At 40.2% G+C, this 13,552-nt stretch overlaps 1 protein-coding gene across 1 annotated transcript; it reads left to right on the top strand.

Annotated features, from left to right (window-relative positions):
- The first annotated feature begins 398 nt into the window (after positions 1–398).
- On the top strand, positions 399–13,254 carry LOC103093381 (major histocompatibility complex class I-related gene protein-like). The gene is given in 7 exon segments (NM_001324430.1): positions 399–492; positions 6,045–6,305; positions 7,327–7,593; positions 10,574–10,852; positions 11,039–11,155; positions 12,834–12,866; positions 13,226–13,254. Coding segments are annotated over 7 exon segments (1,080 nt in total).
- Positions 13,255–13,552: the final 298 nt, after the last annotated feature.

The raw sequence follows: 13,552 nt of genomic DNA, 5'->3' as shown, positions 1-13,552 counted from the left end.
CTAGGGTGCATCGTTGTGCCCATCATGAGATCTAGTGCTTTCTAAATTCGAACACTACAAATGCAATATGCATCCCCCATATTTCTCAGTGACATCTGATGGTGACTCCGCTCTAGAATTTCCTGTCTTCACCACAGACTTCATTTCATTTCTACTCTCAAGGCTTCCAGATATACTTAGCTTCTGCCTAGCAACAGATATCTCAGTCAGAAATGATAGGAGGGCTAGTCCTGGGCAGGGACAATTCAAGCGAGGCGGGAGATGAGTAGTAAAGAGCCAAGGTTTATATAGAAGCCTTATTTCTCTTTTGGACGCCACTGGGGTTCAGAGTTGGGAAGGGGAAACCTCCACCACCGAGAGTGTGGTCGCAGATGCCAGGCAATCACCTGTGGAATGGAATGGCCAGCAAAAGAAGAAAGAAAAGAAGGAGGGCATCTCTCTCATCCTTGCTGCTCTTTCTGGGGGTGCTCTCTCTAATGGAGACCCAGGCAGGTTTGTCTAGGGAAGCAAGTGGGGGGAAGGATGGAAGGCAATGTGGTTTGGATCTGCCCTACCCTGCTGGAATAACCCTGATATTGACAGTAGACGTTTAAAGAGGCAAACTAACAAGAGTGCTGTGACTAGAACCACAAGGGCAGGGGACGATTCTGATGGGTTACTTCCCTTCCACTTAACCAAGTAGAAGTTCAGGAAAATCTTTCAGGAAGAAGTGAGGTTTGACCTGAGAGAGTGAATATTGATCTACTCTATGTCCATGTCCAAGAATTGAAAGTGATCAGGGCTGAACAGGAACTGAGGCTACAAGGGCAATGTAAAGAAGAGAGGGATGGGAGCTAAGAGTCTTCATTTAATGTGCGAGGATCTTAAAGACCTCCAAATACCAGCCTAAAGTTATTATGTGGAAAAGATGGTGGAATGGGGACTTCCAGGCTGTCAAATAGGAGACAGAGAAGAGTGATGAAGAATGAAAAGTGAATCAACTTTGACAAGATTTTTAAAAAGGGAGGAGAGACAAGAGACATCATGGTTAGAGCTCACAGATAGGGCCCTCACTTCACTGGATGACCACTTGGAATTTCATGAAAAATCATGTTTTTTTTATTTTTTTGGATTCAGCTTGTATTGTCAGCCATTACTTTTTCAAATGAGGGAATGCCCAGTTTTGAATTAGCATCTATGCCACTGGGTTGTGGGAAAGGTTCAAAGGAGATGATGTAGGTAAAGCATTTTGCAATCCTTTAATATTAATAATAAATAATAATAACAAATATCTAGAAATATTTGTCAGTGACTGTTATTATTGTTCTAGACATTCCATTTCATCACTCTAGATCTCCTGAGATCTCCTTGAAACTAAGTTATTGCCTGAAAGGCTAAATGACTTACCCAGTGTCATATAGTCATGTCAAAGACAGAACTTGAACCTAGATTCTCCTAACTCCAAGGGTAACCATTCACTATACCATACTGTCTCTATTAGTATTATTATGACTACTGCCACTTCTGCTCGTGCTGATAGCACCACCAACAGGCTGAAATGCACATCACCTCTGTCATCCCATCTGCTACTTACCCTGTACTGAGACTGCTTTGAGGAAGTCTACATTGGATGAGTTTACATCATAATATTTTTAAATGTACAAAACAATGACTTTTATCCATGTTTGCAATAGTCTCCAGCATGTTAAATACACAAGGATGCCAGCGAGGGACTCGTCCTAGGATCATTTCTATCTGAATCTCACTGAAAATGTTGAGAAGACTGAAATGATGGTGATGATCATGATGATTAATGATCAAAGAGAACATGAAGGAAAAGCTTCCCCTAGACCTTGAATTGGTCAGCTGCATTTGTGTGGGAGTCCTGGAACCTTTGATAGAGGGAAGTTGGGCTACAACAGAAAAGGTGAAGCAGATTGGGGAAGTTCTGGGTCTCTTAACACTTAGAGGCTAGTCCCTGCCGACCACAATGTAGAAGGTATTTTTTACAGGCATTGATGACTTAAAGATGTCCCCACTGATCTTTGGGTAATAGAAACAACTGAAAGGGACAGCCCTACCAATGAGAGAAATTCAAAATTCCCATGAGAAAAAAGCAACCCTATGTTTTCTGAAGGTACACCAGAGACCTGTCTAGGAACTTAGGATCCTGGTCTTGTATTTAGAGTTTGAAAATATAAAAGTTATTTAGTTCAGCTTCCTCCTTTTTCAGGTGAGGAAACAGAGACCCCCAAGAGGTAAAGCGACTGGTTTAAGATTATATTCTAAGTTCTTTGTTTCTTTATTACAGTAAATGCTAAATTTTGATTTATCCTAACCATGGCTTCATGATATTTAACTATTTCTTTTTTATTATTTTCATTATTTTTTCTCCTTGACTTGAGAGTTTTGTTTGGCTATAATATTTCTGGGAGCTTTCATTTGAGGATTTTCTTTCAAGAGGTAACATGCATTCTTCAAGTTTCTACTTTGTCCTCTGGTTTTAAGATATCTGGGTAGCTTTCCTTTGTAAATTCTTTAAATATGATATCTAGGCCTTTTTTCTGTTTATGGCTATCTGGTTGTTCAATGATGATGTTTCCTTGATTTATTTTCCAATTGTTTCTCCTGAGATATTTTTTATTTTAATCCATTTTTTTCATTTTAAACTTTATTTTATGGTTTCTTGATGTCTCAGGGTCATTAGCTTCTATTTGCCCAGTTATAATTTTCAAGCAGATTTTTTGCTTGATGAGATTTTGTACCTTTTTAACCAACTCAAACTTTTAAGAAGTTGTTTTCTTCAATATCAGTTTGTACCTCATTTACCATCTGGCCAATTCTTATATTTAAGAAGTTATTTTTTTTTCAGTATTTTGGTACCTTTTTTAAACCAAGTTGTTAATTATATTTTCATAATTTTCTTGCATCTCTCTTATTTATTTTCTGAACTTATCCTCTACCATTCTTATTTGATTAAGAACATTTTTTTTGCTACTTTAAAATTTTTCTTTAATTTTCCTAGGAATGCTTGTTGGGTTTTTGTACAATCTGCACTTTTTCTTTGAGGGTTTATGTGTAGATATTTTAAAACTATTGGGGGGAGGTTGTCCCTTTTGCTATAAGTAGCTTTTTATGGTCAGGTCCTTTTTTTTCTGTTAACTTGTTCACTTTTTTCAGCCTATTCTTGACTTTGAACTTTGTGTTAGAATTCGGCTCTGTTCACCTCTGAGAGAAGATGACTGACCTGGGCTTCTATCTTTTCTGTTGTTTTGATGCCTTCACAGCTTGGTCTCAGGGACCTTTAAGTTTCTGAAACTTCCAAAGTGGTATAATCTGGTAAGAGGTCTGTTTAGTATATGCAACGCTAGGTGGTACAGTAAATAGAGTACTGGGCCATTAGGCAGTCTCATCTTCCTTAGTTCAAATATGGCCTTAGACACTAACTATATGACACTTGGCAAAAAAACTTAACCCTGTTTGTCACAGTTTCCTCACTTGTAAAACCATCTAGAGAAGGAAATGGCAAACTACTCCAGTAGCATTGCCAGAAAACCCCAAATGGGGTCACAGAGTCACACACAACTAAAATGATTTAAAGGCAACAACAATAGCAGCTGTTTACTACTTTCTTGCTCTGTGCTTCAAAAGGTTCTGACTCAGTTTGAGTCTTTTGGCATGCATGCAGTTGAGTTTCAATAGTTTGCTATTGGACTCAATCTATTGGGAGTTTCTGCAGGTTGAGAGCCACTACACTACTAATTTCTCCTTGGTTTTTCTCTCTTGACCTAGATTATTCCACTGTATGCTTCTGTGAGGGGTTAAAGACTAGAACACTCTGCTCTTGGTCTTAGGGCCACACAGCTATGGTTCTTGAATTTTCTTTCCTTCTTTGCTCTGTTTTCAGATAGGGTTCTTGATTCCTTCTTCTCTTCCTGGAACTATGTCTTGGAATGGAATAATCAATGGCAGAACTGCCATGTGGCACCTATTCCTGCGCCCAGTGTTGGTACAGAGATCTCCTGGGACTTTTTTCTGCCCAGATGCTTAGGTCCCTCACTGTTCCTGGGAACAACTGCTCCCTTCAACTGTTGTAATCATCATAGCCTGGCATGGCACTGCTGCTGACGCTTTGCTCCTAGTCAGCCCTTATTCCAGTATCCACAGACCTCTCTATCTTCTCAACCTACTCTAGTCTAGAAAAATGACTCATTGGGACTTTTGCTTGATTTCTATGATTAGAATTCATTTGGGCATGATTTCTAGGTCATGGAGGAGGAGGCTATTGAGAGAGAGCAGAAGGATGACTTTTCACTTCATCACCTTGAAGCCATTCTCCTTTCTTAAGGTCATACAGGGAGTAAACAGCTGCCCTTGGGCTCCTTCTTGGTAGGTTCAACTTAGCCTAGCAGCGCATACCTAGGAAAAAAAATGGAGATCATATTGACCAGAAGCAGATGAAACCTGGGAATTGAAGACACTAAGGCAAGAAGAGATCAGGGTCTACAGTTGTTCTTGACTCTACTTCCTGAGTTTCCACTTCTCTATTAACTCGAGCAATGCAGCTAAGTGGAAAGTTGGTCAGTTTAGGAGTCGGAATAACCTGAGTTCAAAGCCTCCCTCTGAACCATAGTAGTTGTGCAATCAAGGGCAAGCCATTGAACTTTTCAATTTTCCAGGTAACTGCCTAGCACTAAAAGTTATAGTTTAGTTGCTAATCTGCATCGATGGAGGGAGCTTCCATGCTAGAAGTTCCCTTACATTGATGAAATCATAGTTCTAGCTCAAGAAACAAAGATCATTCCCTGATACTACCAAATCATTTGGAATTCAGAGGAGGGTGCTACCTTCCCTGATGACCACGGATGGCCACAAGATGGCATGTTGGTTCTACTTCATTTACACATCCCTCTTTCTCTTTAATTTAGTTTGGAATCTTTCAAGACACTTGGAGGAAAACAAGTAAAAAACAGACCTTTAAACAAGTAGATAGATGATAACCTCCTCCTCCCCCTTAATTTCATTAAAGTCTTCAAGTTGATTGGATTGGTTGGTGTAGCTGATGGGGCTCCTGAACCTGATTCTTTTCCATCTGCCTTGTTGACTGGGCGATGGACCTCAAGGTTCCTCTTTCAGTGGCCTGGAATTTCTTGCTCCTTTCACGACTCTTCTCCAGGGAGGGAATGGAATGGGGACTTCATCTCCCACCATGTATGACAATAGACTATTACTTAATAGATTATAACACTATGAAAACTAGAAATTCAAGATCAGGATTCTTTTCTAGCTGGGTACTTCCTCTCCCCCTGGTGAAAGGAAAAGAGCATGTTTCCTGGACTCTGTGCCTATTTGATTGCCATGTTATCTGCTCCTGTTGGTACCTTTAAAGGGATGGAAATGACTCTAGAAACAGAATTTATATGAGTTCCAGCAGTTAATCTAGTCTAATGGTATCAAACCCAAACAGATATGAATCCTTGTGGCAGCAAATGGACTGATGAAGCCATCAATTCACATTATATTGTTTTATATTTTATTTATTTTCTTAAACATTTCCCAATGATGTATTAATATGATTCTGTCAAGTCAGGGCCATACCAGAGTAAGGATTCTCACTCCCCAAAACATCTCCTGCCATGTGTTCTTTCAGTCTCTGCTTGAAGACCTCTAGTGGTGAAGAGCTCACTGCATCATTTTTTGAAAGCAGGGGCCATATTTTGCATCTTTTTTCTCTTCAGTGCTTAGTGGGGTGCCTAGCACAGAGCTGGAAGGGGCCTTTGGAGACTTTCAAGTCTGATTTATTCATTTTATAGATGGGTAAACACAGAGGTTAAGTGATTTGCCCAGTATGATTAGATGCTAAGTGTCTGAGGTAGATTAGAACCAGAGTCTGGCTGACTCCTAAATTCAGCATGCTATCCTATTCACTAGGTGGCCTAGGGAGACTTAGCTGCCTTCCAAGTAGCAAGAGGATAAAGGGATGAGTGGGAGAAGGCACATGAGTTCTGGTCCATACATACTTGATCCACTCTTCTCTTTTCTCCCCATTCATTCCTGTTCTGCAGCTCACCACAAACACATGATACAGTTCACAACGGTGGGCACAGGAAGCTCCCTCTTGGAATACTTTATTGTGGACTTTCTGGATGATGTACAGGTGTTCTCCTTTAACAAATATAATCATCAGCTCATAGCCAAGGAGGCCTGGATCTCACAGGTCCTGGGGGCCAAGTTCATAGAGGACACTTGGCAGAAGTTAGTGGACCACGAGAAGAGTTTCCTATGGTTCCTGAGGAAGCTGATGCAGAACAGCACCAAGAGTGACAGTAAGTCAGCCCCTCTTCCCTTCTCCCATGCCTTCTTCCTTCTGTCCTTCTTCCTCTCTGCCTCCATTTAGCACAATTTCCAGGAGGCTATACTATTGAGTGATCTCAGAGCACTCTAGGGAAAGGACCAGGAACACCAGCTTCCCAGGGCACTGGCTACTTCTCTTGGAACTGTCCAATCAATAAACATTATTAAAAGCCTACTATGTGCCAAGCACTCCAGGGAAATGGTCTTCATCCTGAGGGTTACTATTTTTCTCTACATTTTCTCAATAATTGAACATCAGCTTAAAGCAACTGACTCTCCCTGTTCTCTCCTGGTTCTGTGTTCAGAACTGACCAATGAATTGCCATCTGATCTTCTTTTCTGTCACTGTGACTGTATTTCAGAGCCTAATCAAGGTGGTTACTTCCAACTGTTCTTTTCTAGCCAGTCTCCTCCACATACTCTCATCCACCAGTGTGTTGTTCTAGAAATTACCCCCCAAAAGGACATATTCAAATTCAGAAGTAAAACACTTGGATAAGGTGACTGGAAGCTCACATAACCGAAAACTGGCTAGCCCAGACTGACATGAAGCTCCTACCCTATTCTTTCTTAACTCTAGTTCTTCAGTTTACCTTGATCATGATTATTCATGGGTAGGGAGCATCTGGTTCCCTTGGGAGCTCAAGAGATTTACATCAGTAAGTCATCCTTAAAGATCCCCAAAATTAATCTCTGATGGTATTGGACATCTCGAGGTTTCCTGCCTCCTTGTACATCTCCCTATGATGTCAATATAACAACTCCCATCTCTATCTTGCTTTCAATATATAATTTCCTTCACAACAATTCTGTATAGAGGAAGTGAAGTGACATTATCCCTATCTGATGAATGAGAATACTGAGGAAGAGAGGTAAAGTCATTTTCCTGAGGTTAAACTGATGATAAATGTCAGATCTAGGATTCAAATCCTGGTCCTACTGAGCAGAGTGCACATCTCATTTCACTACCAACCTCCCAACCTCCCTCTACAGTGAACCACACAGTGCAACTCTTCATACTTTGTGAAATTGAGAGGAACAACCAGCTAGGAAATGAAATCCAGATTGCTGTGAATGGTCAGGATTTTTGCTGGCTGGATGAGAAGTATGGCGATTGGTTTATCATGGTGCCTGAGGCCGAGCCCTTCAAACCCATTCTGACAAGTAACCTGTGGACCACTCAGAGGAAGCACTACATGCAAGAATATTGTATTGACACCATGAAAAAAATCCTACAGCACTCCAGTATAAAGAAAAATGGTGAGTCCCTGGTCTTTCTACCCAATTTCCATCAGGACATCTAGGCCACCTTAGTGGCTGATGCCCTGGTGTGTGGGGGAAGTCAAAGAACTGGGTCCTGGCTTTAACTCTGATCACTATGGGAAAAACCAGTGATAGAGAAAGGAGAGAGATTGTTATTGTGTATGATCATACTCATTCTCTTGTGGGTCAGCATGTGGAGGTAAGCCTGGGGATTCTCAGTCTATACCTTCTGAGCACGAGCTCTGCATTGTCCCATCATATTAGGGAAACTAAGACCCAAAGACACACTCTGACTCCCTGTCATTATTTCTTTCTGTTTTTCTTAATAACCAGTGCAGATAAAAGTAGAGATGCTCACCATCAAAGGGGAGAGGATGATACTGACCTACACCAACTCATGAAGACTAATCAATTAAAGTAGAGAAATAACTTCCTAACCATGCCTCTCCCATCTTCTGCTAGTGAGTTTGATTAAAGCAATTTACATGAATCCCCATTGAATTGCACCAAATAATATTCAACCTAATGTTTTAGCCTGTCAAGGTCTTTTTGGATCCTGACCTTGTCATCTCATGTGTTAACTATCTACCCTCTACCCCTTTGTGTCATGTTCAAATATGATGAGATCATCTATGCCTTCTCTCTGGTCTTTAATGAAAATGGAGACCTCTGCCAAGTCAACATTGAACTAGTTATACAAATTCTTTGAGTCTAATGCCTCCTTGGAGAAATATTTAAATCCAGGTAAATCATATTCATAACATTCCTTTCATCTACTAGTTTAGCAATGCTGCCAACAAAGAAAACGAGGTTAGTCTGGTATGATCTGCTCTTGATGAAGCCAAGCTAGCTCTTTGTAATCATAGCTTCCTTTTTAGGTCCAAATGAACCCTTTTAGAATCTTCCCAAGAATCCAAGTCAAGCTTGAATTTGCAGTCTCTTATCTTCTTTTAAAAAAAATCAGGGAAACAATTACCTTCCTTTAATCCTATGGTACCTGCTCCATTCTCCATGGAGAATCTGTCCATGATCTGTCATGGTCTTATTATCAGTAGATGAGCCATTCTCTTTGCTAGTACTTCCAGGACCCAAAACATGGTTCTTCTGGACCAGGCAAGGCTCAAATGAGAATATTTGTAATGTTCTTTGAAAACATCAAAGTGTTACATAAATACTACTACTACTACTACTACTACTACTACTACTACTACTACTACTACTACTACTACTACTACTACTACCACTACCACCAAACAACTACTACTACTACTACAATGAAAAAAAAAGAAACCAGATAGTATATAAATTTATCCATTCTGATATTTTTTTTTGCTTCAACTCTCCATTAGTTATTTTCATTTTCTGATCTCCTATAAATATGATTCTCTTTGGCAGAGAAAACAGTGACAAAATAAGCATGTTTGCCTTCTCTCTATTGTCATTAATTATTATACCAACAACTCTTAAATAGTAATCACAATATGACTTCTTTAATAATACCTTTCCCCCAATATTGCTTTAAAACCTTCTTGTTGTTGTCCATTGCTTACCTCATCATGAGCCTAAGCTCATTCTACATCTTAGCCTTCCTGACACTTCTTCTAACAGTAGTACCATCATCATCTATTACTTGTCCCAGATTCCATGTTCTGTATATTTCTTTTAAAAATCTATTGGGTTGTGGCAGCCAGATGATGCAGTGTATTGAGAGCCAGGCCTATGGGTGGGAGGTTCTGGGTTCAAATCTGACATCAGACACTTTCCAGCTTTGCTATCTTGAGCAAGTCTCTAACTCCCATTGCCTAGCCCTTACTCCTCTTCTGCCCTGGAACCAATATTCAGTATTAATTCTAAGAAAGAAGATAAGGGTTGAAAAAAATCTATTGGGTAGAGAGTTACCTATGTATCTCCATCAATCTCTTCAGACATTTCTGCCTTTTCTCCTTTATCTGAATGGTTTCCTTTGGTTTCTTCAAAATCTCACTTTAGAATGCTTCTCTTTCTGGACTGGCTTCCTCTGCAGATTTTAGTCCATGAGATTAGCTTTCCTCTAAACCCCTTGAAGTCTACTCTTTCAGAGAGCTGAGGGTGTACCAGCCCAGCCCAAATTCCTAGACTTGTCTATCACAAAGTCAAGGAGGGAGTGAGCACTTCCTCTCCATGTTTGTATCACTTAACACTCCAGCAATCAATTCCTCACTGTTAGTGACAATTTTATCTACAAATAACTTCACCTTGTTTCTTCCACCTTTTGAAGGAAGAATTTATCATGAAGGCAAGTCACCATGTTACCACCTGGTTTGCCTTTTGTAGAGACAGATTCAGTGGCTATCTGGATAATTGAAATCACATATCATTGCTATAGCTGGCCTCTTGGCAAGTTCTGAATTTGTATGTCAAGCTTGTGAATTTGAGGAGCTGTGATCTGCACTAATGAATGGAATAAGCCCATAGATAAAAATCAGGGGCACGAACATTAGGAAATATTGAAGAAGTTTTGGTTTTTTTAACCTGTTATAATAGTCAGGATGGTCAACCTTTTAATTGGGTTAGAAATCTGGTGATATTATTGCTGTCACCATTCACAACCATTTGTTGACGGTCTTCTGTGTGCAGAGGACCCTGGAGAGGTATAAAATAGACATGGAGAGAGTATAAAGTGGTGCCTTGCCTTCCAAGACCTTATGCTTGTAAAATCTTAGGGTAGTGATGGTGAACCTTTTAGAGTGGTGGATGATGTGAGATCCCAGATCTATATCCCTCTGGCTTTATAATAATGAACTCTGGTGAACTCTGTGCTTGGGTGACAGCACATGTGCCCACAGAGAAGGCTCTGAGTGCCCTTTCTGACATGCATGCCATAGGTTTGCCCTGTGTATGGAGCAAAAAGGGAAATGAAGACAGGGAGAGACAATGGGAACTGGAAATGCTACTGAGATTTTCACATGATGCCTTCTCTCCTGACCTCTACCTTTAGTGCCCCCTGAGGTGACGGTGTCCTATCATGAAGCCATGGATGGCATTACCACTCTCTCCTGCTCTGCCACTGGCTTCTATCCCAGCTCTATCCTGTTGCACTGGCAGAAAGAGGAGAAGAAAATTGTGGTTGGGAAGGAAAGTTCCAGTGGGCTCTTGCCCAATGCCGATTCCACTTTCTACCAACGAGTCTTCATTGAGCTCCCACCAGAGGAAACGGGGACCAATTATGACTGTGTAGTAGAACATATTGAGCTGGGGACACCAAAAGTATACCCTGGTGAGTGCTAAGACTGAGTTGATTAGACTGAGTCCCAGGAAGAATTGGCCATGAAATGCTATTAATATGCCCCCCTTCTTCTATCTCCTCAGAAGATTCCCAGTGGGTATACTCCTTACTGCCACCTGAAAGATTTTTGCTCCCATTAACTTTCTTCCCTTTATACCCTCCTTCTTTCTTTCTCAGTCCATGTGAAATCTTCTAAAAAGAGGTCTCGGACTTTGACTCTGGCCATCCTGGGTGTTGTCATTTTGGTTTTGAGCTCTATTGCCTCCTTCATCATGTGGCATAAAATAAAGACAGGTATGTATATGAGGAGAGAGAGAAAGGAACAAGAGTTGTAAGTCAGAAAAGGCTAGGAAATATTGATGTTCCATGAACTTTGTGAGGGTGTGGGAATCAAAAAGATTTGTATTTCTAGTTCCACCTTACCCCCTGGATCTAAGAGATCTGGGAACTTCCCTGTTAAGTTGTTGTTGTTTTTTTGAGATTTAATGTTGAGGGTCCTTTTTTGGGGGGAGGTGGGTCATGATTTTCAAGTAGTCTAATTATTCTTAAATTATCTGTCCTCAATCTGTTTTCTAGGTCAGTTGTTTTTGCTATATGATGCCTTACATTTTTTCCCATTTTTTTCAGATTTTGATTTTTTTTTAAGCGTTTCTTCTTATTTCATATAATCATTAACTTTTATTTGGCCATTCTAATTTTCTAGGAGTTTATTGCATGGGGAAATCTTCATACCTCTTGTGCCAATATGTTCATCTATTTCATATGCTTACTTTCATAGATCTAATTTATTTTCCAAAAACATCTTTCAACTCTCTTTTTAAAAGTTTTTTGCCTCAATTCCCCTAGGAATTCTAGTTTAATCTCTCACCAATCTGTTTTTTTTTTTGAGGCTTTGCTTATAGACATTTTGGAGTCATTTAATGAACCCTTTTAGAATCTTCCCAGGAATTCAAATCTGATTTGTGTCTTGAGGGTCCCTATCACTATAGTATCTGACTAAATTATACTTTTTCAATAGCTCAACTTGTCTCAATGTCATTCAGAAGGGATGGTGATCTAATTACCTCATGTATTGTCCCAATCTACTTTTGGAATATTCTGTTAAATTTTTTTTCTGTCATCCAAAGAAAATTTGCCCCCATCTACCTCCCCTCAATGTAGAAAAAATTAATCCCTTTTCTGTGTGACAGCTGCCCCCAGTATTCTCTTCCCCAGGCCACAAGTCCCCATTTCCTTCCAATTTTATATGACAGTTTCTCCCTCTCCTATCATGGTAGATTTCTGAATATGTTACATGTTGCCAGGGCCCTTCATAAAAGTTTTTATTGACTACAATACCAAATAAGGATTGACCAGGGCATAGGACAGTGAGATCAGCAGTTTCCCACTGGACATTTCTCTATCTAGCCTAAAATCATGTTTATTTTTTCAACTGCTGTGTCAATTCACTGACTCAAACTGAGTTTGTAATCTGATCAAAATCCCCCAGATCTTTTTTTCCCACATATACACTTAGAGAGTCTTGCTTCCCCTGTCCTGCTGTTAGAAGCTATACAGATGATTTTTTATATTTCATCATATTAGTTTTGACCTATATTTCTAGCCCATCTTGTTCTCTTTGGATCTTGATGCTCATTCAACATAGTAGCTCTCCCATCCATCTTTGTGTCACCTGATACTTATGATCTCATTTATTCCATTTCCTGAATACATATTGAAAATCATTGGTCCAAGGAGGGGTGTTGGAGGCTTTACTTGAGGAGAGATAAAAACTAGGCACCATCCTGGGGAAATGGTTGTTCTGCACAAGCTGCTTCCAGTCTGGTTTGGGAGATGCACAGTCCTTGTATCTAGACAGAGTGCAAGCATCAATCAAGTGTGTTCTTGCTTTGAAACGGGGGATATAAGAGTCTCATCTCCAGGTCCATTATCCCTTGCACAATTTTTGTGACTCTCTCTAATTTTTCCACAGGCTACAGCATCCATGAGTGTGTTACAATAGAAGGTGAGATGCTGGAGGGGGGTGGGAGGAGAGTGCAGTCTTACTCCAAACCATAAAACATATCCATACTCTCAAAAACCTTATGACTCTTGGGCAGGTCCATCAAATGGGGAAAAATCAAATTGGAAGGAAATTGTGTGTGTGTATGTGTGTGTTTGTGTGTGTGTGTGTGTGTGTGTGTAAACCCTAGATCACTCATCTATTTATCCTTACCTACCCAGGATGGGAATTCCAAAAGGAAATGTGAGTGGGGAAATGGATATAGAGGGAGCCTTCCTGGTTAGCTATTTCCCTAGAGCCAGAATATGAAGAAAATTATTTTAATGCATATAGAAAAGGGAAAAAAATAACTTTTTTTCCAGACATTCAACTGGACCTTCAAGGACACTAGAATATCCTCTGATGCTAGCCTCAGCTGCAGATGTTATTTGTTCATTCCTGCTGGATATGAAGAAGCTCTGGCCAGGAACTATCTTGATGCCAGTCATATCATTCTATTTTCTCTCCTTAATGCTCTCCTTTCTCCTTCCCAGTTCTGAGGCTTGTCTCTGATCTTTCTTCTGCCTTGGTTTTCCCTCTGAGTACAGAGGTAGCAAGTTGCAGTAGAAGGGTCTGGGATTTCAAGTCAGGACACCTGGGTTTAATCTGGACTCTGACACCTAACAGCTGTGGATAAGCTATAATTTCTT

This window comes from Monodelphis domestica, chromosome 1 (genome assembly GCF_027887165.1).
Source record: "Monodelphis domestica isolate mMonDom1 chromosome 1, mMonDom1.pri, whole genome shotgun sequence".
NCBI classification, from domain to species: Eukaryota; Metazoa; Chordata; class Mammalia; order Didelphimorphia; family Didelphidae; genus Monodelphis; species Monodelphis domestica.
This window is presented reverse-complemented; position numbering and strand designations above follow the sequence as displayed.